Here is a 26,120-nt window from a genome sequence, read left to right on the forward strand (position 1 = left end):
ACACATGGTCGGTGACTCCCGGAGGCGGGTGAAATCAAACAATTACTAATACACTGACATCGATTCGCACCCACCTCGCAGTTTTCGAAGGGCAGGGATGATGAGGTGGGTGCAGGATTCAGGATTCAGAACTCCGGATTCGGGTTGGTGGCACGGAGAGATGGTGACATTGATGATTGCGACTCGGCGGCGTCTGGAGACGCCGGAACGTGTGCTCGTAATAATCCCATGGCGCACAGACTGGGTTAGAACGATTTGATCAGGAGTTTTTAATGTAAAAATTACACAGCCAATTACTCGAAACTCTATACGGATAATAATTGTAATAATTATTATTGAGCCAAATCTATAATTCAGGTAAAATGCCATTCATGTCCCTAACATAATTTAATTTAATATAATTGTTTACATTATTATCCACTTGTAAACTAACGTTTGTGTTTAAATAATGACCTTACCTATTTTTGTGACCTCTGCTGTTGCACCAGCCGCCGCTGCAGTTAGTCCGAGCTGCCAGGAACACACGCACACACACCAATGGAAACGCACATCGACAAGGACACCAATACCACCTTACCGCACCCAAACACCCAAACAAACATGTGTCGCCGTGTGTTGTAGCGAAAAGTGTAAAATAAGCATCAATCATCGCTTATTCGAGTTGTCATCAATCACACACACGCCGCACACACTCACATATATACGAAGGATACGCTGCGGTGACACCAACAACAACAATAACAACAGCACCAAAAACAGGACCGTACAACTCAAAAAGGAGAGCCCATCGATGTCTCACCGTTATCCCGGATGGTTAGTTTCTAAGGCAGGGGCATCCTCGTATCTGCAAATTTGCAACCCCCACGCAAAACAGGACTGGTGATATCCCATAGCTAGAAATGCATCTGTAGCACCACTAAACTACAGTTGCTGCATTATAATGTGTTCTTCGGTAAAAATAGATTTAAGCTTCATGGTATTACCAAGTGTACAAACTAGGATTATTAACAATTTATTCTCGACCAGAAGTACTTGTAAATGCAATTGAGCTCAATTTACTCTCTATAACTTTCTAACCTTAGACACCTACTATGTACCTAGTACCTATGGCCATTTTCGAGTACCTCCTTTAATCCCATCTAAAATATACCTTGCCCCCTTTTTCCCAGCACTGTTCACCACCAATCCTTCCGGTCATTGTCCTCGCAAGGGGCATTTCTAATCCGTTTCGCCGGGCGAGTTATTAAATTATCAAGTTGCACGATCGCGCCTGTCACACGTCTGTCAACAGTCAACGAAAGCGCGTAACGAAATATCCAAATACCCAAATATCCGTATAACCGAATAGGAGAATAACCGAATATACGAGGACAACCCTCATCAAGGGTTGTATGTGCATTTTTCAGGGTGACTACCGCGTGCGCCAAGGCGGAAACTAAAGATTTAATCGCCATTTATGGACAATTTTTCAGACTTTTTACGATTATGCGCTCGTATGACGGCCAACCAACGAGTTGTCAAACAACAAAAATGGGACACCGACGCACAAAAAAAAAAAAGAAAAAAAAACAGAAGGAAAGCGAGTTACCCCTTAAGGGAGTGATGGGCGATACACTCTTGCCCAAAGAGCAAATTAATCTGCAGGACTTGCCCCAAACTTGTTCATCAACTCGATATCTGTCAGCACTCCACGAATGGTTGCTCATTCGATTGGCGTTTCGCGTTTGGCACTGAGAAGTAAATCACATGCAAAATCAAGTACTAAGTGAAAATTCGAGCAAATCAGTAACAAAATAACATACAACGGACATATACGGACTATATGAATCATAATATATAAATATATTAATACTAACTAATATTAATGAAGCAAAGTATTTATTTATATAAATACGTATGTAAAAAAAATGTCTTTGCCATTACACACTGCAGACTAAAATTTTCTTTTAACAATGCTCCAGCTTTTTTTCTCTGTGCAACGCGGACTTGCCGCGGTCAGCACAAAACAATTGTGCCGGTCAAATGACAGCGGGTTTCAATTTCATTTCGGTGCAACAATGGTGTTATGCTAAACGGATCCGGGTCTAATGTTTTTACGTAACCAATCCGCCTGGGGGGGCCAAAAACTCCGAGCCTCATATATAATCGAATAAAGTCACGCCGCTTTAACATTTGCGGTCAGCACGTGAGGCTGTGGACAATTCGTATCCTTCGTCTCCTTTTTTGTTCCTTTTGCATCTTTTTTGGTCCTTGGCTGGGATGGTGGATCAAGGGGGGACTGGACTGGACAGGTAAACCGGGTGACACGATATACGAAGCGATACGCTGCGCTCATTGTGTGTGCGCCAAACAAAGTTGCCGCAAAAAGGCTGCAGGACATGTGCACGAAATTAATTTCCAGGGCAGCCGGATGAAGGACGCGAAGAATTGAGGCGGAGGAGCGCTCTTTTTAATCCAACATGATATCGCCCGCAAAATGCAAAGCGGCCGAGGTCGCTCCACTGTACAGTGCGACTTCAATGGATCTAACTAAATGGTGGTGGCTCAATGCTTTACTTCACAGCCAAAGCCGCAAAACTACGACTTTTGTGATGAAATTTCCTCTAAAAAAATTGTTTAAAATTCAATTAAAGTAAATTATGGATTTTTTTTTGTATTTTTAAGTTTTACACTGATATAGATAGAGCTATTAATACTTTGACATTATTTTGTATGATATTTTTCTGATTAAATAATAGTAGAGTTACTGAGTGGACTATGTTTAACCAGTATTTTGTTGAACAGTATTGACTGTATTTTCCGGCAGATCCTTGGCACGGACGTAGCTGCAAAAATCCGAAAGCGGATTAAACGTATTCGTGAGAATTCGTCAGCGATTTCACACCTGTTCGACGGGCAGCAGCGAGGACCTGGCCACGAATACGGACAGGACCTCAATCACGGCCCCTCTCGTCCGGAATGGCATAAAATGCCAATTAGAATTTCAAGTTCGCAGTCCGTTGGTCCGCCTTAAGCGCTCCGTGTTTGGGTTTTCCAGCCTCCACCCACTCTACTGTATATGTACATATATCTCGACTTTTCCCAACGCAAATTGTTTATCGCCCCCAGGGGTTCTTTATTAACTTTACGGCGTATCGGCCGAGTGAGAACTGACCTCTCTCTCTCTACTTTGCCAGCGGCTAAATCTCCAGCCCTCGACTTTCGATTTCCATCCGCTTCGATTCGATTCGAATGGATGCCATTCCATTCAATTCGATTCGATTCGTATACGGAGGAATCCCCGGCTCCACCTTCAGATCCTTTGGCCAGCTTATGACCCCTCTCCTCTGCCACTGTTTTAAAACATTTTCCCCCTTTTTTCATTTTGTTTTTTTTTTGGTCAACGCGTAACGCGGAAATGCACTCAAAATATTAAATGCTTCAGTAGTTGGCAATTATTGTGTGAGACGCACTGCCTTCAGCTTAATTCATAATGCGCATCGAGCTCAAGCTGGTAAATGGGATATGTTGAATTGGGAGTTGGAGTTGGAAGCCAGAGTTTTTTGGCCAGGCCTTCTGGTTCTCAGGGAGTTGGAGCCCATCAAAGAGGAGAGCTTCCAAGTGCCGGAGTTTGGGGAAACCATAAAACACAAAAAGGCTAATGGCGAAAATGCATGCAACTCACATATATGGGGATAGTAATTAAGGGATTAATATTTATGAATTGACATAAGCATACACATGTGGCAGAAAAATCAAAAAGTATAAGACTAATACGAGTAGTTGTTTGATATATTTATAAATGTGTGCAGCATTAAGCAAAATTAAAACTGAATTAAATAATCCAATTACTAGTGGTGCATTTAAATATGTTTACTTATTTATTAGATAAACTTATCGCATAAATCGTCAGTCCAAATTTCTAGCATTCAAGTGTAGTATAATTTTGGATAGCTTTTCAAAAACCAATCGAAGAATTCACCCCAATCACTGAAAACCAATTGAAAGGCACATAATTTCATTTTCCATATGCCGAAAGGGAATCTCTACACGAAATTAGCGCATTAAATTGGCCAAATGGAAAGTGGGCGGGGCTGGGCGGGCGTCATATTTCCATGTGTGTGTGTGTGTGTGTGTACACATGGCAAACCATAAATATAAATTCCCAGGCGCTTTACGAGCCGGCAGCAAAAAGAAGGAAAAAGGATTACATGCCACAAGGAGCAGGAGCAGAAGCTTCGATAAAGCAAAGTCTATGAGATTTACGAGCAGATTTCAAGAGTTACAAATACATACATGACTTTGGCCTAGGATGGAGCGAAACCGGTGGTGCGAGGGAGAGGGCGGCGGCGGAGGGGGAAGGCTGGATGAAAAGCCGATACAAGAATACGCACAGCCGCAGGACACGGATTTTATGTTCTTGGACGACGGCGTCAAGTTGCCAAGAGCAAAACTTTCAATTGCATTTCGGCCAAGTTTCGTTTGGCTTATCTTTATTATCGCCGCTGTTATTATCCTGGCCCCCAAAAGTCGAGGTCCTTGGCCAAATTCCCATCCAGGATCCTGGTTTCAGGATACTGAACGCTGGCAGGCCTCATAAAGTATGTCATGTGTCATAAATGACAGATTCTTAGGCATACTTCATTGATCCCTTTGGCCGTCTCGTTTTTACGACGCTCCTTGCTAAATTGTTGCAGTATCTGTTGCCAACACACACACACACACACCCTAACACTCGAACACATCCTGGCACGCACACACACAACGCGAGCTGTGCGTGTTTGAAGTTTGCTTTTGATAAATGAATGGATTTTCAAAGGCGACGTTAATGAAATACGCACACAGGCACAATCACGAGCAAGGATGCCAGACGCCGAGGATTCCTGCGCTCCAGGAAACATGATTGTGTATGTGTGAGCGTGTGTGTGTAGTGCCCCCCGCATATCCTTCAATCTATCAAACTCACGTTTCCGTCGTGTCTCAATTTACTTGCTTACTAGCTGCTCAACTTGCGGCCCCTTTTGCTTCCTTTGCAAACACTGAAACCAAAGCGGTTGCCCCGGCATTTTGATAGAGTCTGCTTTTTTGGCATATTTATGAAGTCCTGGCGGTGAAAGGATTTTGGACTTGGGCGCCGCAAAAAAAGAAATGTGCTCATTTTGTCCTGCAGCGAAAAGGATTAGCATCAGCTGGCAATGTTTTGGAGTACTACATGCGAACGTTCTTTAAGCATGTCCGAACATCACCGATCAAAAAGCCGGATTCAACTCAATAAATATTCATTATTTCTATTTATTATGCTAGATAAATGTATTTAAAAATATTTATAAAATTGTTATTGAAATAATAGGACACTCTTAGTCAAAATAATAATAATAATTTGTTTATTGGACCAGCATATTGTTGTGAGCATAAACCCCAAGTTTGATGACCCCTTGAATGAATGCTTATTTTTAACTCGCAATTTCAATGGCGCCCATGTAATCCAAAGTCGTCAGTATTGCAGGTAAATTCCTCGACAATTGCCTAATGACTTCCCAGTTGCGAGGCTTAAAAGTGTGCCAAAGAAAAGGCCACTTGAATCCGTTGCCAAGGCAAAAGGAGCCGAAAAGCAAAAGCAAACGCATTAAAAGCAACTTAATAATTCAGATCAAAATCACCAATCAGCGCAGCCGACATGTTGACAAACGATGCCGCCGACATTACCATCTAGCCATCTATAAGCATACCATACCAACTTCAAGGGAAAATAGGGAAAAGCGACAAAATCGGAGAGGAATCAGGAAAAAGCCGGGAACACGGAAAAGCCGAAAGCAGCAGGCAAGAAGGAGGAAGGCACCATCGACAGCGACGACGACAAGAGATTTACATTTTCAAAATCGAATGGCGGCATAAGCCACCGCAAAGCAAAAGACACGCAACCACAGGCATAATGAAATCCACGATAAACAAGATAAACGAACACAGAAAAAGAAGAGTCGCAGACAAACAATGACATACGTGGATATTTTAACGAATCGGAAGAGACCCTATATACAAGCATTCGTTAAGATGTATAAATACTACAAATTCAGAAAGTTAGCAGCAGTATACGAGCTTTCAAGTCCACTTTCAGGCACCTTCACTAGTTGTACCAATAGGTTTTAAGTTTGCTCTGAAACATAAAGAGTGCAGTGCTTCAGTGCATGCATATTGATTAATAAGCAATAATAGGACCAAAATCTTATTAATTGTACTTACTCCAAAGACCAAACAGCATAATATGCGCTTATAACATAAAGTGGAGAGCAACGGTTTTAAGGTGATACATACAATAGGATCAATCGCTATTTGAAAACAACAGCCATGCCGCGTGGAAGTGTATTGGCGGGCGGAAAAAGGGGAGGCACTAGAGCAACAGCCAGCTGCCTTGGCGACGATGGCTAAAATATTTATATCTATTTCAGCTTGGCCGCTTTATACAATTTCTATTTTGCCACACCACACGGTGTGTCCCCTTCAACCAACAACCACCATCGAACAGACATCGTATGCCTTGCAACACCCACTTTTACTTCCTCGATGTCTTCGTTTGCAATCAATGAAAGATTTATGACAATACATCGAAGGAGTGGAGAGAAGTGGTGGAGTATCGGAGCTCAAATGGAAGGAATACAAAGACAGTGCCACATATTGTACTCAGGAATTTGTTTTTATGTCGCATCATTATTTTTATTATGACGCTGCCACTGGCCTGTTATTTAAGAGTGATTAGTGGCTAAAAATGACTTCAATAGCATCGGTGGGTGGTGGTGCCAGTAGGGTGAACCAAAACGGTGTTTTCATTTTCTGTTTACATATGAACCATTACCTAACATTATCTTTAATTTTAATATTTAGTTATTATCATCATTTAGTTTTCCAAAATATCACATATTAAAAAAGATAGAAGAAAAAGCACTGGTTCGCCCTGGGTTACCATAAACAAATATGCCCATAATGAGCGATGGGTAGCGGATAAGGAAGCTCTGGGAAATATTGGGTTACCTAGCTCGTCGGTAACTGAAATGGATTGGAGTCAACGGCAGAGTCGTGGTCCTTTGGATTTTTCTTCGAATCGGCTCTTCCGGCGGATCGCAATCGATCAATTTAATTAGCAATCGGAGCAAGGATGTCAGAACTTTGGAATGCTATATGTATATAAAGGACATGTACTATACGTACATCCACCATCGGCGATAACTCCATTTGGCCATGGGGTTTTTTTTTTACAGTCGTTGTAAATGGAAACTCTCGGTGCGTGTAAAATGCCTTTTCGGTATGTGAGTGTGTTTTTGTTGTGTTGGGTGGTGTGTAGGTTGTGTGCGTATTACAACAGCAAAAACAACAGCATGAGAAAAGAGTTGGACAACAATGAAATGCTTTTAGCCTGCGAAACTGCCAACTGAACAGCGCCAAACGAAATTAAGTTAACAACAACGTGAGGCAGCGAGGAAAAGTTTCCTGCACTGTTTTTATTGAAAATTGAGTTAAAAAACTGAAAGTGTCGACGATGTCGTTGCACGTCCATACATATGTATGTGTTTCGCAAGCTCGTCGCATGTCCTGAAATTCCATGACCAGAATTTCTCGTCCGCTTGTCCCGCAAAAGTAGGCAACACTATTAGCCAACTCATCGCCACACTCATTGGAGACGGCTTTTAGCGATCTGCAACTTGTATCCAGTTACGTTACACATTCCAGTTACATCGTATTCGAATTACGAGCTCAGCGAGATGTGACCATCCATATTTAAGCCAATATATGCTGCGATATTACCAAAAATTTTCGATAAAATATCTGTTTTGTGTATTTAACCGGAAATTGAGAAATTAATTTTTCGAGCAATTTTCGGATTTTTGATAAGAAGTAATATCATCAAAATTTACGAAAAATGGAAAAAATTAAGATTTTCAAACTGAAATGCCATTCGATTAGGAATTTAATTACGAGCTTAACGAGGTATGACAATCCATATTTGGGAGATATTTATTTAACTAATGGACAAAATACATATAATTTTTGGACAAAAATGTATAAAAGCTTCCTTTGCTAGAAATGCAATAGTTCCGATGGGCGTTTTTATCTTCTGTAAGAATTTCAACTAATTTGCACCTGTTTTCTTTTATTTTCAGTTAAATCCATGTGCTCATAGTTTTCAACCTGTGGATTAAATGAGTATCCTGGTATCCTGTCTGATGCCCGAAGATCCTTCTCGTTTTGCGCAAAGTTTCGAGACAGTGGAATGCCAATAACAGCCAGGATATGGACATTCCGCAGAAAGGATGCTGAAATCAGCGCAGATCAATGTATGCGTGAGCGCATAAAATTTATGAATTATTGAATCTATGAAAATATGAACATCACGTACGCCCCCACTCACTCCCTCCGCCGCAATACTATCCGAGACAGACGGAGACGGAAGACAATCGCACAGGACAAACTTACAGTTATGCAGAAAAAAATGAAAAAAAAAGTGTGGTGTTTGTGTGCGTGTGCTGGAATATGCACAGAATTTCATTAAGACGCCTCCACTTCGCCGTTTTCATACGCTGGCAAATGAGAGACATATACGACTAAAAACACCAATTGATTCAGGTCGAGTTTATTAAAGTCTATAAAATTCTTTTATTTCAATGTCTAGCATCCAAGAATGTCAACCAACAAATTGCACTTTATTTATAACAATTATGATGTAAGCTAGAGTATTTCAAGCTTCGGCTTGAAATACTTATGGCAGTTCCCCGCCATCATTATACCCGTTACTCGTAGAGTAAAAGGGTATACTAGATTCGTTGAAAAGTATGTAACAGGCAGAAGGAAGCGTTTCCGACCATATAAAGTATATATATTCTTAATCAGGATCAATAGCCGAGTCGATCTGGCCATGTCCGTCTGTCCGTCCGTCTGTCCGTCTGTCCGTCCGTCCGTCTGTCCGTCTGTCCGTCTGTCCGTCTGTCTGTCCGTATGAACGTCGAGATCTCAGGAACTACAAAAGCTAGAAAGTTGAGATTAGGCATACAGACTCCAGGGACATAGACGCAGCGCAAGTTTGTCGAATCATGCTGCCACGCCCACTCTAACGCCCACAAACCGCACAAAACTGCCACGCCCACACTTTTGAAAAATGTTTTGATATTTTTTCATATTTGTATTAGTCTTGTAAATTTCTATCGATTTGTTAAAAAACTTTTTGCCACGCCCACTCTAGCGCCCACAAACCGCCCAAAGCTGCCACGCCCACAGTTTTGAAAAATGTTTTGATATTTTTTCATTTTTGTATCAGTTTTGTAAATTTCTATCGACTTGCAAGAAAACTTTTTGCCACGCCCACTCTAACGCCCACAAACCGCCAAAAACTGTCAGTGTTGAAGACTCTCCTTCGCACTTTCACTAGCTGAGTAACGGGTATCAGATAGTCGGGGAACTCGACTATAGCGTTCTTTCTTGTTTCTTTATAAATAAGTTTGGGCATTGGTCCGCGCTTGTTGTTTGCCAAAGTTTGTTCATCTGCTTCGACGTGTTTGCCGATGGCTTAGACCCCAGGACCTCCCTAAAGTGAGGTCACAACCTCGCAGATCAAAAAACTTTTTTAATGTGTGTTCGATGAATTGCGTTTATTAAAGACAAGGACAAGCGAAAGGTTAATATTCAATGGGCTGTGTGGTTCATCAGCATTCACAGTTCCAATTCAAGCGATGCAATCCTCTCGTCCAGCGGGACCGGTACCATCGCTTTGAATTCCCTTATAGCTGTAGAGGAAGGAGTCCGATTAATGCAATTGCATGTGGATAACTATCAGTTGAATAAACTGACCAAAAAGAAGGCAAGGCGATCAACTAAACCTAGGGTATGCGGGACGATCTTCATTAGTTTCCAATTGTGTTCATTTTGGCGGGCAGCAGCTAATATCTGTATTAGGGCTTACCAACTGCACTCAGGCCATTCAAATGTATGTATGTGTATATATGACTTTCATCTGTTTAACTTGCATGGCAGTATGACTCTTTCTGTGTGCGTCTGAGTGTGTATCATCACCCAAGTTAACAAATAAATTTCTATAAAAAAACGTTTCATTTTTAGGATAGCTTTTTAGTTTTTTGCTAGCATATGTATTGAGCCAAAACTTTCGACTTACCCGTCGCTTCACTTTTAATTTTGGGTGCCTTTTGAAATTTGTTTATTTTCGAAACGAGTTGTGCTCCAGACGAGCTCTGGTGGCAAACTGAATATATTTCGAGTTAGGCAGGGGCACATGGATTTCACAGCTCCGTTTGTTCGATGAAATTAGTTCCAAGGACAATGTGATCAGTAATTCTGAGCGCCATCGAACTGACCAAAAAGGCCAGGCGATCAACTAAACCTAGGGTATGCGGAACGATCTTCATTAGTTTCCAATTGTGTTCATTTTGGCGGGCAGCAGCTAATATCTGTGTCTGCTGGATGACAAAATAAGTTTATAATATATAAAAGGGAAAGGTATCTTAGGGCTTACCAACTGCACTCAGTCCGTTCAAATGTATGTATATGTATATATGGCTTTCATCTGTTTAACTTGCATGGCAGTATGACTCTGTGTATGTGTGCGGTGCGTCTGAGTGTGTATCATCACCCAAGTTAACCAATAAATTTCTAAAAAATTTTTAGGATGGCTTTTTAGTTTTTTGCCAGCATATGTATTGAGCCAAAACTTTCGACTTACCCGTCGCTTCACTTTGAATTTTGGGTGCCTTTTGAAATTTGTTTATTTCCGAAACGAGTTGTGCTCCAGACGAGCTCTGGTGGCAAACTGAATATATTTCGAGTTAGGCAGGGGCACATGGATTTCACAGCTCCGTTTGTTCGATGAAATTAGTTCCAAGGACAATGTGATCAGTAATTCTGAGCGCCATCGTAGTTGGCCCTGCCTAAACTCGGCACCGCATTGCTACACCATTTTTCATAAGATTATAACACAACTTAATTGAAAATACATACATATGTATGTATGTCCTTACACATAATGGTTCATTTCATTGGTCAATGGTCATTTCATTTCTTTGTATTAAAGAAAATATATTATTCCACAATTGCTTTCACATTATTAAGGCAAAGTTGTTTCTTTGCTATGAAGTTGTCTTTAATAAATGGTATTATTATTAAGGAAATCCACTTAAATGGATTCGGATCGCCAAGTTGTGACACTCGTGGCATGTCCTTCACCCGATTGTCCACTAATGCGAACTGCAAACGGATAACTGCGAGTATGAATTATGCACATTTACTTGAGATGTGTTCCGTTCCACTTTGAGAAGCACAAGCCGGCTAACCAAGCATCTTGTCGTGCCCTTTGAACCCATCGCCCCGTCCCCTTCTATGCCCCTCTTCCTTTTCATATGCTGTTCCCCCTCCCATATGGTGTATCCCATATTCTATATCCGTCTCTCTCGTCCGCTGTCGCCCCATCTCTCTCTCTGATGTTATTCCGCTGTGCGTGTTTGCATTTTGTGCGTGGCGCTGAGCGCTTCCTTACACGGCGTCCGTGCACAGTTGAGGTCACAAAAGTAGTGCTGCCCCCATTTTTATTTTTTTTTCATTTAAATTTCATTATATAATATTAGTTTTGTTAATTGAGTTATATGTGATTTATAGTTCTTATCTGAAGACTTCGCATATATCGAAGTTAAACATATATCCAACAAATTAGTTCTGTGCAACTTTTTATAAATATCCATATTTCGAAGTTTAATAATTCCACACTTTATATTCAAAATATATCATATGGCTTGAACGCCACTGTGCATCTGTAATCCATTTAATTCAACCAAGCGACCATGCCAGCTGTGTGTGTGTGTGTGCCTTTGGCATTATCAACTCATAAATATTTATTGAATTTTAAGAAATTTTCAAAAATGGCTACAGCAGTAGCCACACAAGGAGCAGCCAAGGAACAGAAGCCGGAGAAGGAGCAGGAGCAGGAGCTCAATCTGCGGGTCAGCCGATGACTTGTTGTCCTGCCAGCGTATCCGTCATCGATTTCGATTGCCTCGCTTCGCTTCGCCGGCTTCTTAGCCAACCGTCCAGCCCCCCGGTGGTTTCATCCCGGTATTCAACTGGGTTCTTCCTGCGATACTGCGAATCCTGCTGACCCCAAAAGTTCGCTCGCCACATCCACATCCATATCCTTTTGCATTTTCTTATTTGGATTATAATTTTTTCCATTTCACATGTGAGTGCATTCCTCTTCTTGGTGGTCATCACATCCTCGCCAGTCGCTTGGCCACTTGTCAATTTCCATTTTCATTTTCATTTTGTCGCTGGGAGAGTTGCGACGATGGTCCTTGAAACGCGTAATCTCAGCTCAAGTGGGAGTGAACGAGTTAGACAAGGTCATCGATTCCAAGGGTCCAATGGAAATTCATATTCAAGTTTATACAGATTGAATTGCAAACCATGTCGTTAATAAATAATTAGACTAATTCTGCGTAGAATTAATCTTACTTTGATAACAATCAAGTTCCATTTTATAAAAAAATCGGTTTATTATTTAGTTCAATATTTGTATTTATACCCACATCTTTGTAGCTGCCGAAACTCGGAAAAGCCGTTTCCAATTCATCGTTCGCAATGGCAATGAAGGCAAATAATTGATTTTGTACAGGAAGCTTTATCGATTCGAAACTCAGTTTTCCAGTTTCCAGTCCTCGTCCATTTCAGAGCATAATTCGGTTTAATATTCTTTGACTTGATTTCCCAGGAACTCAATCATTTCCATTTGCCAGCATGGACGAGTTGGGAGTTCGCAAGCAAATGCAATTTGGAAGCGGTGCATCTGGGAGTCATCGGTAACAGGGTTCACCTGTGACCCCTTGACCCCAACTGGGTCCCCTTCCCCAATCGGCGCACCCCTAACCCCTTGAACCCTTGGCCCCTTTGCACCCCCTTTCCACCACTAGGGCGCCCTACTCGATTCGACAGAGTGTCCTGGTCAAGCGGAGCTTTTCCAATTTTAATCGCATTAAATAGTCACTTAAGCGCCGACGCCAACGCCACGCCCCCATTTTCCGACCATTTGAATGCACTGAGATTCAAAAACACCCCATTTCCCCCCAATTCCGTCCCACCGATGCGAAATTAACTTGTTGATGTGGGAACGACGACGAAGCCGTAACAACTGACAGGAAAAGTGGTAATTGGGAAAAGGGTTCAATTCAACGTGGAATATCGGTGGGGGTTTCATTTACCAACGCTTTGCCACGTTCAATGCTAGTTTGAAAATCGCTCCGTGTTCGAATCTTATTAGTGGTTTATAATTACAATTGTATACAGACCAATTACGTTGCGAGATGAGTAAGTGAATGGTGGGTGGGGGGGGATTGCAAGTGGGTTTAGGTGTGGGTGTGGCTCATCAGGTGTGTGTATCTGTGTGGCTAATTAACCACCATCAGGAACTGGCCGTTAAGCACCCAAGTGTACACTCAACAAATAGGTACTCACCATTAAATGGAAAGTATATTTTTGAGCCACCAGAATTTATTATAGCACTAACATTTATAACAATTTAATAAAAACATTTTTAATATATGTAAATGCATTTACTTCTACCTAATTAATAATCATATATATCATTTTATATTATTATTTAATGCAATTTTTTGCGGTGCAGGCGTAAGTGTGTGTGCTTAAATGGGAAGCCCAAGTATGCCGATAATGATGTTCATTTTGTAAGCAAATGTCATAACACAATCCCAAGACCCAAAGCCCAAGCCCAACCCACCCACTCATTTATGTAAATAGCAACGCAAATTTATGCGTATGTATTTGTGCAGCTCAGAAGACAAAGGGCAACCCCCTTAACCCTCCCTCTTCCCCACCCAACCAATGCCTTAACCCACAATCCTCCTCGAGTGTCCAAGTGCGCACATGCCTTGTAATTGAATCCACGTCTGAAATCTGTCGGTGGTCGATAATTTCATTTGGGTCTGCATTTTGATTACAAATTTATCGAATAGCAGAGAGCCGTGTCACGTTGCAAGCAACCGCATCACGATATGCCGATATTCTCGGTGCCACTCCCCCTTTTGACACATTCCCCCGCCTACATTTCTGAGCATTGTCCTCCGACTGGCACTACTAATTGGAATGTGGGTATACAAGCATTTGAAGAGATTCCAAGGAAAAAAATGTTGTAGGCTTCATTTAAATTGATTGTATTTTTAAATTGTCACGCAAATGTTGGGAAAGGTTATACATATAAGCACGTAGTATAAAGTCGATATATTTATATATATAGATACGAGTTGCGTTAAATCCGATGCAAACTACTTGTCCAGCAGGACCGGTACCATCGATCTTAAAGCTTTACCATAGCAAGCCGTGGGAAAAATGTCAAAATGATGAATGAGTCTAGTCCCTTCGCCTAAGTTTTTCGTTTTTTTGCTGCAATGAAAAGTTTTGGTTAATAAATAAAATAAATAATCTGTATAATTACTTACTTTTTTTGTTAACCAGCTGCTTTGCAAGCCGATGCCATTGCTTTTCCGTCATCAAACAAAGCAATGGCGAGTGTGGATGTTAACAACAGCATGAACTCTATGATTTTTGTGTAGTTTTTCTTAGTATTTTATCACATTTTTTTTTGTTAAATTTGTAGCTTACCAGTTACACAATAATTTTGAAAAATTTTGTTTTTTATTTCCTGTTCCGAGACAAGTTGTGCTCCAGACGAGCTCTGGTGGCAAACTGAAAGTATTCCGGGTTGGATGGGGGCACATGGATTTGACAGCTTCGTTTCCTCAATGACATACGTTTCAGTGCATGGTGTGATTCAAAACTTGCGATCGCAGCGTAGTTGGCCCTGCTTAGACAAACGTGGCAATCCATTTGCTCAAACAATCAGTATTCCATTGGCGATAATAGCAGAAAACAAAATTTCAAGGCACATTACATCGAAAATCCCACTGAAGTAAAGCTTTTAATAGGGATAACAGTGGACTGCATCTGAATGGCTAGCATTTCGTTTAAGAATCAACCCACCCAGGTGTTGCACACCTATCAGGTTTGGCGCATCGGCAGCAATGTGAACGACAAGACTCTCGACCTCTGTTTGTCTGATAAGGTATGTTTTGCATATATGTATGTATATGCATATATGTATATACATATATACATATGTTTACATATGCATATGTCGCAATCGGAATAATCGCGGATATCCCTCAAAGTCGTTGGATAAGTACCATGCCAGTTTGACGCGCAGCGAGACGGGATTGTTTCTGGTCAACGAAAGTCGCAACGGAAGTGTGGCCGTGAATGGAGCCAAGGTCGGTGGTCCGGTGCTCATCACCTATCGGGATGCCATCAATGGCATTGTTAAGATCCGATTTGGTCATATCGAGGGATATCTTCGTGTATCGGGCAGCATTACCGGCTAGCGTTTATGTATCACTTTGGATATGTCCCTTTTTAAATCGTTCGTTTTTTTTGTACCGAAACTCATATTTGCGCGAATAAAGCAGGCAAAATAGATAATAGTTCTTAAGATTAATCAGTTTTCGAGTTTCATAAAAATATTAAAAGATTTTATTAATTTTCTTTTCTTTCTGTGATAAGAATCTTGGTGCTTTTTTAATCAAATTGATTGATCTTCCATTTGGTATTATTAAATCGCTCTCTCTGACACTTTCACTCCGAAAAAATATGTTATTTAAGTGTTATAAAAATACACTTATAATTATATTTTCTATGCGATAGCGTTCTTCGTCAGAAGAGCAGAATTAAGAGAAAACTCCCGAAAAAGAGTTTGGAAAATGGAATTTGGTTGTCGAGGTTACACGAAGTTGACGCTAATCAAATGCCTCATAGATTTGTGGCAGGCGACTCTTATATTTCCGGGTTGGTGTCTTGGCTAAAAGGATTCTCCCAAAATAACCAGCTTTATTCTATTATTTATTTAACCATTATTTATTTAAACATTAAACAAACAAATTAAAATTTTTTTTAAATTATTATAGAATATAACATTTTGGACAACAACTAATAACTAGAAATTGTTGTTTCACGTTGAGTGGCCGGCCACAAAACTTTTCTCTTAGGATTTTCAAAACTAACAGATTGTGTTAAGAAAACAGTAATACGAGGTTCAGTAAGAGTGTTACTTTCTCCCATATTTACTGGCTCTCTTTCGCACTAAGCCCCACTGTTATCCTTGCTCTCTGCTGAGAGCGCAGCATACTGTTATTTTAGAAGAGTCCTGTGCGGCGATTGTGTTAAGGAAACTGTTATACTTAAACAAAGAGGTTCAGTAAGAGAGTTACTTTCTCCCTTATTTACTGGCTCTCTTTCGCACTAAGCATCACTGTTATATTTGCTCTCTGCGGAGAGCGCAACAGACTGTTATTTTAGCAGAGTCCTATGCGGCGTTACATAACTGCCATGTGAAACTTGGCTTACAGTCGGTAGATAACCGAAGGATAAACAATTATGGCCAAGGAGGCGGACTTAAGGCCACTTGACAACAATTTTTTCACATTTTTATTGAAAGAGAAAGAAAAGAATAAAATCAAAAAAAAAAACAAAACACTTAATTTTGCTTGAATTTAAAGATATATTGAAATGTGGCGTAGCAAAAATAAGGCACACACCCAACCATAACTTGTTGAATCCAGCCAGCAGCTTTTCCTGCAGGCAAATTTCACTGGGAAATTCAATATCTTCACTTGGCTGTGCGTATGTGTGCGAATGCTCGTTCGCCTGCCTGAGCGCCTAAAAAGCAGACATAATTAGTTTATGCCGAGATTTTTGCGTCTCTTATGGCGCGACACTTGGCAACGACGTCCGGAAAAAGGAACAGGACCTGGAGGACAAGGAGCACGATAAAAAGCAGGAGCAAGGACATTCCATTTGCCCCATCTAAATGCATACAAGTTTGGGTAAAGTGCACACCATACCGGCACCCCGGCACCAAGTCCTTTGACCCACTCGTATTATGCGACCAGAAAATTATGCTTCTGCTCCTGCCGCAGGGAATATTCATTTGCCATTGAACGGAAAAACAGATGCTTTCATATGGCCAGCATATTTCTTGAAGTAAATGCCAGAAAATTAACTGATAATTAAATCAAACGTTTATTATTGGCATATTCTTCTAGCCTTATCGATAGGTAATTTGGCAGTTAGGCAAAGTAGTGAAACCAATTTGGTATATTAGATATAGAATTAAATATACATTCCTTGACCCGTTTGGAAGCCTTCTTCTTATTAACATGGTATATTTCTGCAAGTCCCCATTTCTTTGCAGATTTGCGTTTTTTATTTTTTCACCGAAGTTTTTTTTTTGTTGGCAGGGGCAACACTTGAAATCGTTATCAAATTGCCGACTCTCTGTTGCTCCCCACACTCGCAAATTTCTTTTGTGTCCCCCTTAAGTCGTCGCTCATTGTTTGTGTAGGTTGAAAAATCAAAATTTTACACTCGGCTACACATTTCCAAAGGCTACCGAAAGTTATGGCTAGAAGGCGGCCGGAGAACTGGGACTACTTAGGCCATACATGCAAAAATATCTATACACTAGCGAAAAGAATCCTGTAAATATATTCTATATTTCATAAAGCCAACGGATGACCCTGAAAACGTAAGTTATATATTCTTACCTAGTATTGTTTGTGTACACTGATTTGGGACACCCAAAACAACGTTAATTGAGCTCAACATTTACTCGCAGTGTATATTTTCGTGTTTGGTTATGTTTTTTGCGTGTATGTGCCTAAGTGCGTGTTTATGGCGCAATAAAACAGACCCTAACAGGATCGCACACAAAGCGCAGGGGGGGTGACTTTCGGAAGGGCGATGGGATGGGTGCTCATGGGCGGAGCGGATGGGGGTTGAGCTTGGGAGCTGGATGCTCGATGCTGGAAGCTGGAAACTGGAAACTGAAGGCCGGAGGCTGCAGGCTGAGGCATAGACATAAAGCAATCGCGTTGACTGCTCTTGCTGTTGCATGTTGCCAGAGCCAAATGAAGCAGCCGAAGCGAAACCCAAAAAACCAAAACTCAGACCCAGACGGAGACGGAGACCAAGGAGCAAATGCACCGAAAAAAATTATGCTAAGCCGCTATAAATTAGACCAAATTTGATTAATGCAAAACAAAGAGGAGAGCGACAAGAAGGTACTGATGTAAAATTACCTTTAGAACAGGTACTTTCAGCTTTGTACTGCCAGATTTACAAGACAGCTATTTAAAAAAAGTTTATTGATTAATTATAAAATTAAAATTTCGTTTATAGTATTTTGTTGCAGTGCCTCCCAGCCAGACGAATTTTGCTGGCCAAAAAGAGCAGCTCGAACAGAGTTGGAAAGGGAGGGGAAGGGGGCGGTGCTAGGCAGGTCGGCGAACGACGGAGAAAGGGGTAAAAGTGCCGGAGACAGTTGGAGGGAGACAGTCAGCCAGCATCTTTCCGCTTGTCTGCTGCGCATTTATGACTTTTCCACCAAAGCTCTTGGCTCTTGCATAGCCTGCATATAGGCGCACAGACATATGCCTTATCACAGACACACAGATGCCCACACAGATACTCACACAGATACTCTCGCACACACACAGACAGACACACAAAGGCGCACAGACACACTCACATGGCTGGCTGCTGTCAAATGCCATACTAAACCGATAATCCAATCATAAGTTATAGTCAAATGAGTTTGCTCTTCAATAAATTTTCGCCTCTTTTTTCCCCTTGATGTCTTCTTCATGGCCAAAATGAGTTTGCCCTCTACCCCTCTCTCCTCACCGTGTCCTGGCCCTTTTGGAGTCCCACTGGCTGCTGTTGCCAAAAATACTTTGTCCGAAGGAGCAGCAATTGAGGCGCTTCCACACGAACGCAACAACCAATTAGAAACTGCAGTGCAAGGAGGAAATATAAAAATACCAGATCACTCTTACAGGTAACAGGTTAGTGCCCTGCCAATATCGGTTATTGGTCTTTGCAATGCCCTCTCTTCGGGCGACATTATCATTCAATTTGCCATAGTTACCAGGATATGAAGGTTTACTTTAACATTCAAAATTATTTATACACTTCTTTCAATGATTTTTCCTTTTGTCCATTACATGACACAGATTTCAGTAAAATTTGTACTATACAAAATGAAATGAATACGTACACGGTTAAGAACGCACTAATGATGTCAAATGATGTTGAATGGAGCTGGAATTCTTCATTAATTGGCCATCTTTTCAACCGGGGCGCTCTTTATGTTTGAGCGACTGGATTTTTATCGAAAATGGGGCCATAAGCCCATGGTCAGTGAAATATGCTGGCGTATACAGGACGTGCATATGCCGCGGATTGTTGCCTTTGTCATTGCCATTTACAAGGATGTCCTTGCCCCTCCCCACATTTCCCAGTTTTCCGCCGGATTTTCCCCATTCCACCCGCTTTTTTCCACTCGCATTTCTCGCATTCAGGGACTGACTGCTGTTGCTGCTGCTACGTCGTTGGCTTTTATGCGTATGTGTAACAACTATTAGAAAGGAGTAGCAAACAGAATGGTACAGGGCCAACAGGACCAACAGGAGCAACAGGAGGACCTTTTGCCATGCGAGTCCCCATCTCCATCCCCCTTTTTCATCCCCCTACTGATTCCCCCAATTTCCTTGTTCTGCGCCACGCGCATTCTTTCTCTCATTCTTTGGTTCTTTCTGAAACATTTTTGGCCTCGCCCTCTGATACACTGAAAAATGCACAAGATGCACGTATGTTTCATATTAAGAAGTATAGATTTCTGATAGTGCTGAAACTGCTTGAATTTTCGTTACATCTTTTCATATTTACATGTTTTATAAACCTTAAGGTAACAAGTCATTTCTGCCAAAGTTCATTTCGCAGTAGAAGTTGGTAGACTTTTTTGAGATGTGGCAAACGTTTATGATGTCCTGCAATTGTCCCATTTCGCATGTGGCGGCTACATGTATATGTGTGTGTGTGTGGGTAATGTGTGTGTGCGTGTCCTGTTCTTTTGTTACAACGATTTTTGCGCAATTTCTTTTGTGCTTTGTGCAGCCGCCGACGCCTCCATTTTCCATTGCCGCTGTCATAACTGTCGCTCGGCAGCAGCAGCAACAGCAGCAACAACAACATTGCTGCTGAGCACATGCAATTAGTGCCAAATGTTTCCATATTTTTGCAAAAACGGGAGGAGCAGGTGGGGCAGCAATGCTGACCACAGCATTCAACAGCAGCAGCAACAGCAGCAGAAGGAGCAACATTGGCCAAAGGAGCAGCCACTGGACCAAACATCACCAGGACCATGGAACGGATGGGTTGCGTTGGATTGGGTTGGGTTGGGCACAAAATTCTGGGGTAGAGTGCCTGGACGGAAGGACCGACAAAAAATGAGCAACATTTTCCCCGTTTCATTGTTGCCACTGCCGCACTCGCTCACACAGGTTACACTCGTAAAAAGGGCCGAGCAAAGTGAAACGGTGCAATTATTGGGCAAGTGAATACGATATCTGGATGCTCTGAGGGACTCCAGGGGACTCCTCAAATCAGTCCATCAGTACATTATTTTGCAAACGCAAATGTACTAGTATAGATGTTTATATGTTATAAAAAACTGATGCTACTGGCTAACTCAGAAGGTTTTAATACCCTTTGGCAGGGTATTTGGGAATGTCAAAATATTCAATGCCTTGCCGGCCATGTCCGGCCGGATAGGACAAAGTGGCAGGAGTGCAAGAAGTGGCAGGATGTCAAGGAGTGGCGGGATCAGCACGGAACGTGGTCGAAGTGCCCGGCTGACTGTGTAAGCGGCCGTAACAATTCCCCACCTCCCCCTCCACTCCCCCTCTTCGCACACAACACAGCACCTACGCTCCTTTTGGTCCTTTTGTCGCTGAAAGTGTGTGTGTGTGTGTGCGTATATGGTTAATTATACATTTTGCATATGTATTCCGGCCGTGCGGAATTTGTCGTATGCCCCACATGAGTAGATGTATGTGTGTGTGTGCGCGTGTGTATTGTTGTGCACATATCCCATTCGGACCCGTCACGCCCACCGCCCCCACACCGCCAACCTCTGTTAACAATATGCGTTCGAACATTTTTTGGACTCTCTTCGCGCCCCATTGTCATCTGCATGTTATACACACGCTGCCAGTGAGGTCAAAAAAACAAGAGCGAAGTAAAAAAGTATTATTTAAATAGTAAATAATATTAAGTCATTAAAATTTAAAATTAAAAAAAGTGAAGCTGTGAGCTGTATAACAACATTAATATTATTTATGTCTTATGCAACATTATATTTTGCCATCGAATACTTTCTCTATTAAATTTAAGAACATATAATATAGCTCTTATCAAATTTCGAAACCAAACAGAAATGTATAAAAATCACATTTTCGTGGCGGCCTTTGTAGAAATGATGGCACACGTTCCCCAAAACTCCGCCTTAATCATTTTTCATCTATTTTTAGGCTGGCGGAAGTGCGCGGTACGCACGTCCTTAAAATTGGATAGGCAGTTGGGGGAGTTACGGGTTGGCGGGAATACGGCAAGATAACCGAAAGTGTGAACAATCGTGTGTCAAATTATTAAAGGTTTTCCAGCGACTAAGATTATTGTCCAACACGTGGTCTATATACTTTTTTTATGGGACCGGCTTAATGGCGACTGTTGTATGCCCACCATAGCGCACAGAACATAAAAATGATTTCAAAGGCCGGCGTAGTAAAATTTAGGTAGCAACGAAATAAAAAAAGAAGAAGAGGAAGTATATAGGCATTATTATTCTTGAATAAGTCTTAACTTAGATGATTACTTGCAGTTTTCTCATTTTGCCTCGTATGTGTACATGCATCAATGCAATTCCTAACTACAAAAGTTTATTAATTCCAAGTAATTAAATCGTGTTACTCGAGTGGAATTTTTAATTTTACCACTTTGCCACGGCAAACGCTCTGGATTCACTTTTCTCACATATCTCAGGATAAAATAGGACAGAAGCTGCTGCAAGTTTATTATTGTCCTTTGTTGCTGGGATCGCAAGTCATTATTTATGATGCCTGGCATTCCATCAATTCGTTTGTTTTGTCACGCTCTGGTGTGTTGGCTTATTAGGCGAACATTGCCATCGCCATCTCCATCACCCATCCTAAATCCCTTTCGATTCAGTACCCAGTTTCCAGATTCCAACTCCCAGTTACCAATTCCATACTCAACCCCATGAAATGGGCGGATTCGCACTCATTCTTGCACTGCGTCCTCGTTGCAGCTATTTTCAACGTTTAGTCTGTTGCATCATTTATCATGTGAAATGCGCCAGACACAACAGCAACTCAGATCTGGAGGAGGAGCACCGGCACCAGGAGCACTGGAGCAGCCAATCGGGGAGCCAACACTCCCAACTCACATTTGCCCACATTGTGCCCCCCGCCGCTTTTTCCTTCTAGGAGCAGCTCTGCAGGAACGGCGCCAGCTGCACTTGCATTGCATTCCGACCGTCTGCGGGCGATGGTCAAAAGCAGATCCAGGATGCAAGGACCAAGGACCAGGAGTCCGGCAAAAGCCATAAAAACAAGTGCAAATGCAATTTGAAAACAAGAAAGTTCTTTCTGCTTAATATTCAGACTTTCGGATACCCGCCAAACCAAATGTAACAATTCTACTTTGAAAGCAAAATAATATCTTCAAAACATTCCTTTTTATCCTTAAAATATATTCATATCTTTAATTAGATAGAATGAATCGTAGGTATACAATGTATATATAATAAATATAGCTCTATATAGCTTAGGCACTTAATGTTTTCTATCTTAAGATTTTCCCATATATGAAGTAAGCACTCTGATCGCCCAAAAGATCGAAAGAACCCATCTGTTTAATAACCACCTATCATCCTCATGACCATGAATACAACATACCCCTTGTGCAGGGTAGCATAGTGAGCCATGGTAGAGCAGGGGTGCAGACTGGCAAACGGTATTTGGTAATTAATAGGCCATATAATGATAAACGATACGAGTGTGTGCGCCCATATCGGCTGATTCCACCGACTCTAGAATTCCATGATTTAAATATGGCGCATGAAATGCAATAAACAAATAAATTAATTGAGCCAGGGGGTTTGTGTTTCCACCTAATAGAAAGAAATATGAAGTGATAGAATTGCCTTTTCACCCCCCATCGTCCTCGTTGGTGACCTATCCTGTTAGTAAGTGTTGGGCCACCCGTATGCATTGAACTGGGAAAATTTAATTGAACTGCCCGCAAATGCAATGACCGCAGGGTCGTGGAGATGGAACTATTAGCAGGAGATTAGGAGGGGGGTCAGGACAGTTCAGCTTAGTTCAGTTCAGTACAGTTGGCCGGCCGGAGCTCGTCGTATTGGGGGATGCAACGGGATTGGACTGCAAGCAGCAGCAAGTGCCATGCATTTGAATGAATGCGAATGAATGGGAGGCGCTTTTTATGGCATATATAGTAGATATTTTCAACTGCAGCTGTTGCGAAAATATTTATTTGTATTTCGTTTTATGTTGTCCGGTCCGGTCCGGTCCTGTACGGTACGTGCCATGTGTGAAAGTCAAATCTACAGACATAGATACAGATGCAGATACAACTGCATATATGTACAGCTACAGGCAGTGATACGTATACGTATACAGATACAGATACAGATACATCTACAGCTACAACTGCAGCGACGGACCACAAAGGCTAAGAGATAAATAAATCATTAGAAAATAAATAAAGCAAGCAAATAAAATGAAAACAGCCATTGACACTGGCGATTGCGATTTGCATTCTCCTTTGATCCTTTATTGACTTCTGTGCACTTGTATTCCTCTTTTTCTCGCATCCTGACACCCACCTGTGTCTGTCTTGCAGCTGAATCACAATCAGATAATTATTTCCCATTTGCATTTAATGCAGCATTTGAATATATCTCTTTGAGTGCGTAGCTGGCTATAACAGATTATCTATAACAGATTAATCAATACATTTCATTTGTATAATGAAATGACTAATTATCAAATAGGCTTTGGCCAAATTTATCACTGCTTAGCAATTTAAATTTTAGCCTTAGTGGATACGCCATTAAACTATTTGAAATGTTGCAATATTTGAACAAATATGTGCGCAGTAATTTTAATTTATCTTGATTTTGTTATGAGCTATTAATTCCTCAATTTCTTAACAACTTTTCGCTCATATTTACACGCACAGCTGCAAATAATGGCTCAGCCCTAAAACCCTTGCTTTCACTATCCCAGATGAACCCTGAACCCCCCCCCCGATGAGATTTACTTAGTCATCACACTTGGTTTTACGAGTTTAACGATGCACTCCCTTTTGGCCATCACTCCGTCATTGTTGGCAGTGTCGTAAAAGCGATTTTAATTGAAATTATGATTAAATATAAACGAAAAATAATGTCAACTTTTCAACTCGCTTAATAGTGGCCCATATAAACAATCATGCTCACACACACACAAAACACACAGGCCAACATTGATGCGGTCTAAGCCAATTTTTATGAGCTCCAAGCCCCGAAACCAAAGCGAAAGCCAAAACCAAAGCCAATTGCTATCCCGAAAAGGCCAAGAAGGCGATTCAATATGCTCACCAAATGTTGCTGCCAGCAGGCACAGAGAAAAAAAAGGGCACACTAAAAGATCATTCCATCGTTTGAATAATAAGTACTTGAGGAAAAAATGGTAGATATAAAAATATTGCTAAAAAGAAAGTTTTGTTATAGAAATGTAGAGAATCGAATATTAACTGAAATATTACAAGTAAAATAGGTATATTGGTCTGTTCATATATTGAAATTTTACATTTCGAATAGTTGCCAATTTCTATTCACTTTTTGTGGCAGTGCACATGGTAGATGGTGGTCGTATAAGGATTTTATGGAGTTTATGATCTGGCCGCACATAAAGCGCTATTCCTTGTGCGCGTCTATGTGGGTGAGTGTGGCCTTAATGTATGCTTTTAATTAATAAGTGTGCGTCTGTTTATGGTTGCATCCCCCCACATATACATACATATATCCCTATATATGTACATGTGTACGTATGAATATATCCATGCCCGACCCATTTTTCACAGTCTGGCACAAGAACAAACAGTTTTAGAGCGAAAATGACCCGCGATAAATGTGCGATACCCGCGTCTGTCAATAAGCCCATCAAGTGCTTTCTGTAAATTAATTTCATGCTCATCACGGATGTTGTTATTGGCTTTTAATGCGTACTTGGGTGCCTGTAAATCCCCCGCCCACTTGCCGCTTGCCAATTTTTGCGCCATATGCGCCGCCCATAATGACGTCATCGAAGGGAGGATGATAAATGCAAGAAAATTATGTACTTACAATTGGCATTTCGGCAGAGTAATGAACGCAGATATCCGTAAACCACTGCCCTAGCTTTATGTGCCATGCGTTGCCATTTAGCTGAAATGCATAAGAATTTATGGAGATTAATTCAACTGAAAATGTATAAATATTTGTGATGGTCTATGAAAATTAATGAATTATACAAGTCACTTCTGTATAGGAATATTATATAGATATCGGTTATATATAGTTTCTAAACTGGAATTCCGCAAGATATTTTATTGATTATTTTTTTCCATGTTGTGATCATTTTTCAAGATCTTTAAACTCCGATTTATTGCCACTTTGGTCTTTGAAGGGGCAGACATAAAATGAGGAAAGCTGAATAGCAGGCTTAACTTGCTGCCACCGCTGTCTGATAATGATGATGATGCATCATTAGGTTGACTAATTTTAATTACGCCGGCGCCTAAATTGCTGCTATCATTTTTAATAATATGCCCTGTCTGTGTCGCTCTCACTCCCACTCACTTTCCCACTCTCTGTCCCTGTCTCTGTCTCTGTCGCACCAACTCTTGCCGCCTCTTTCTGTCTATCAAGCCCTCTCATTCTGCCACCCTGTCTGTCTTTCCGCCTGTCCTTAGTTAGTGTTAACTTTTGCAAGCGGCAGCTGTTGCGAGCATCTTTCCAGTCTTCGTCCTCTTTCACTTTTTAATACCCTTTTTGCAGGTTCGTTGGTTATTATAATCATTGAGATCTATTAGGAGTATAATATGATATAAGGTTCTTGTTCATGTTCCACTAA

The 26,120-nt window shown here is 41.3% G+C and overlaps 1 protein-coding gene across 1 annotated transcript; it reads left to right on the plus strand.

The window, feature by feature from the left end:
- The first annotated feature begins 14,682 nt into the window (after positions 1–14,682).
- Positions 14,683–15,509, plus strand: LOC120457325. Its single transcript, XM_039644830.2, has 2 exons — positions 14,683–15,094; positions 15,201–15,509. The coding sequence occupies exons 1-2, from the start codon at positions 14,981–14,983 to the stop codon at positions 15,408–15,410; spliced, it is 324 nt and encodes a 107-aa protein (XP_039500764.1). The 5' UTR covers positions 14,683–14,980; the 3' UTR covers positions 15,411–15,509.
- Positions 15,510–26,120: the final 10,611 nt, after the last annotated feature.

Source organism: Drosophila santomea, chromosome X, assembly GCF_016746245.2.
Source record: "Drosophila santomea strain STO CAGO 1482 chromosome X, Prin_Dsan_1.1, whole genome shotgun sequence".
In the NCBI taxonomy this organism is placed as follows: Eukaryota; Metazoa; Arthropoda; class Insecta; order Diptera; family Drosophilidae; genus Drosophila; species Drosophila santomea.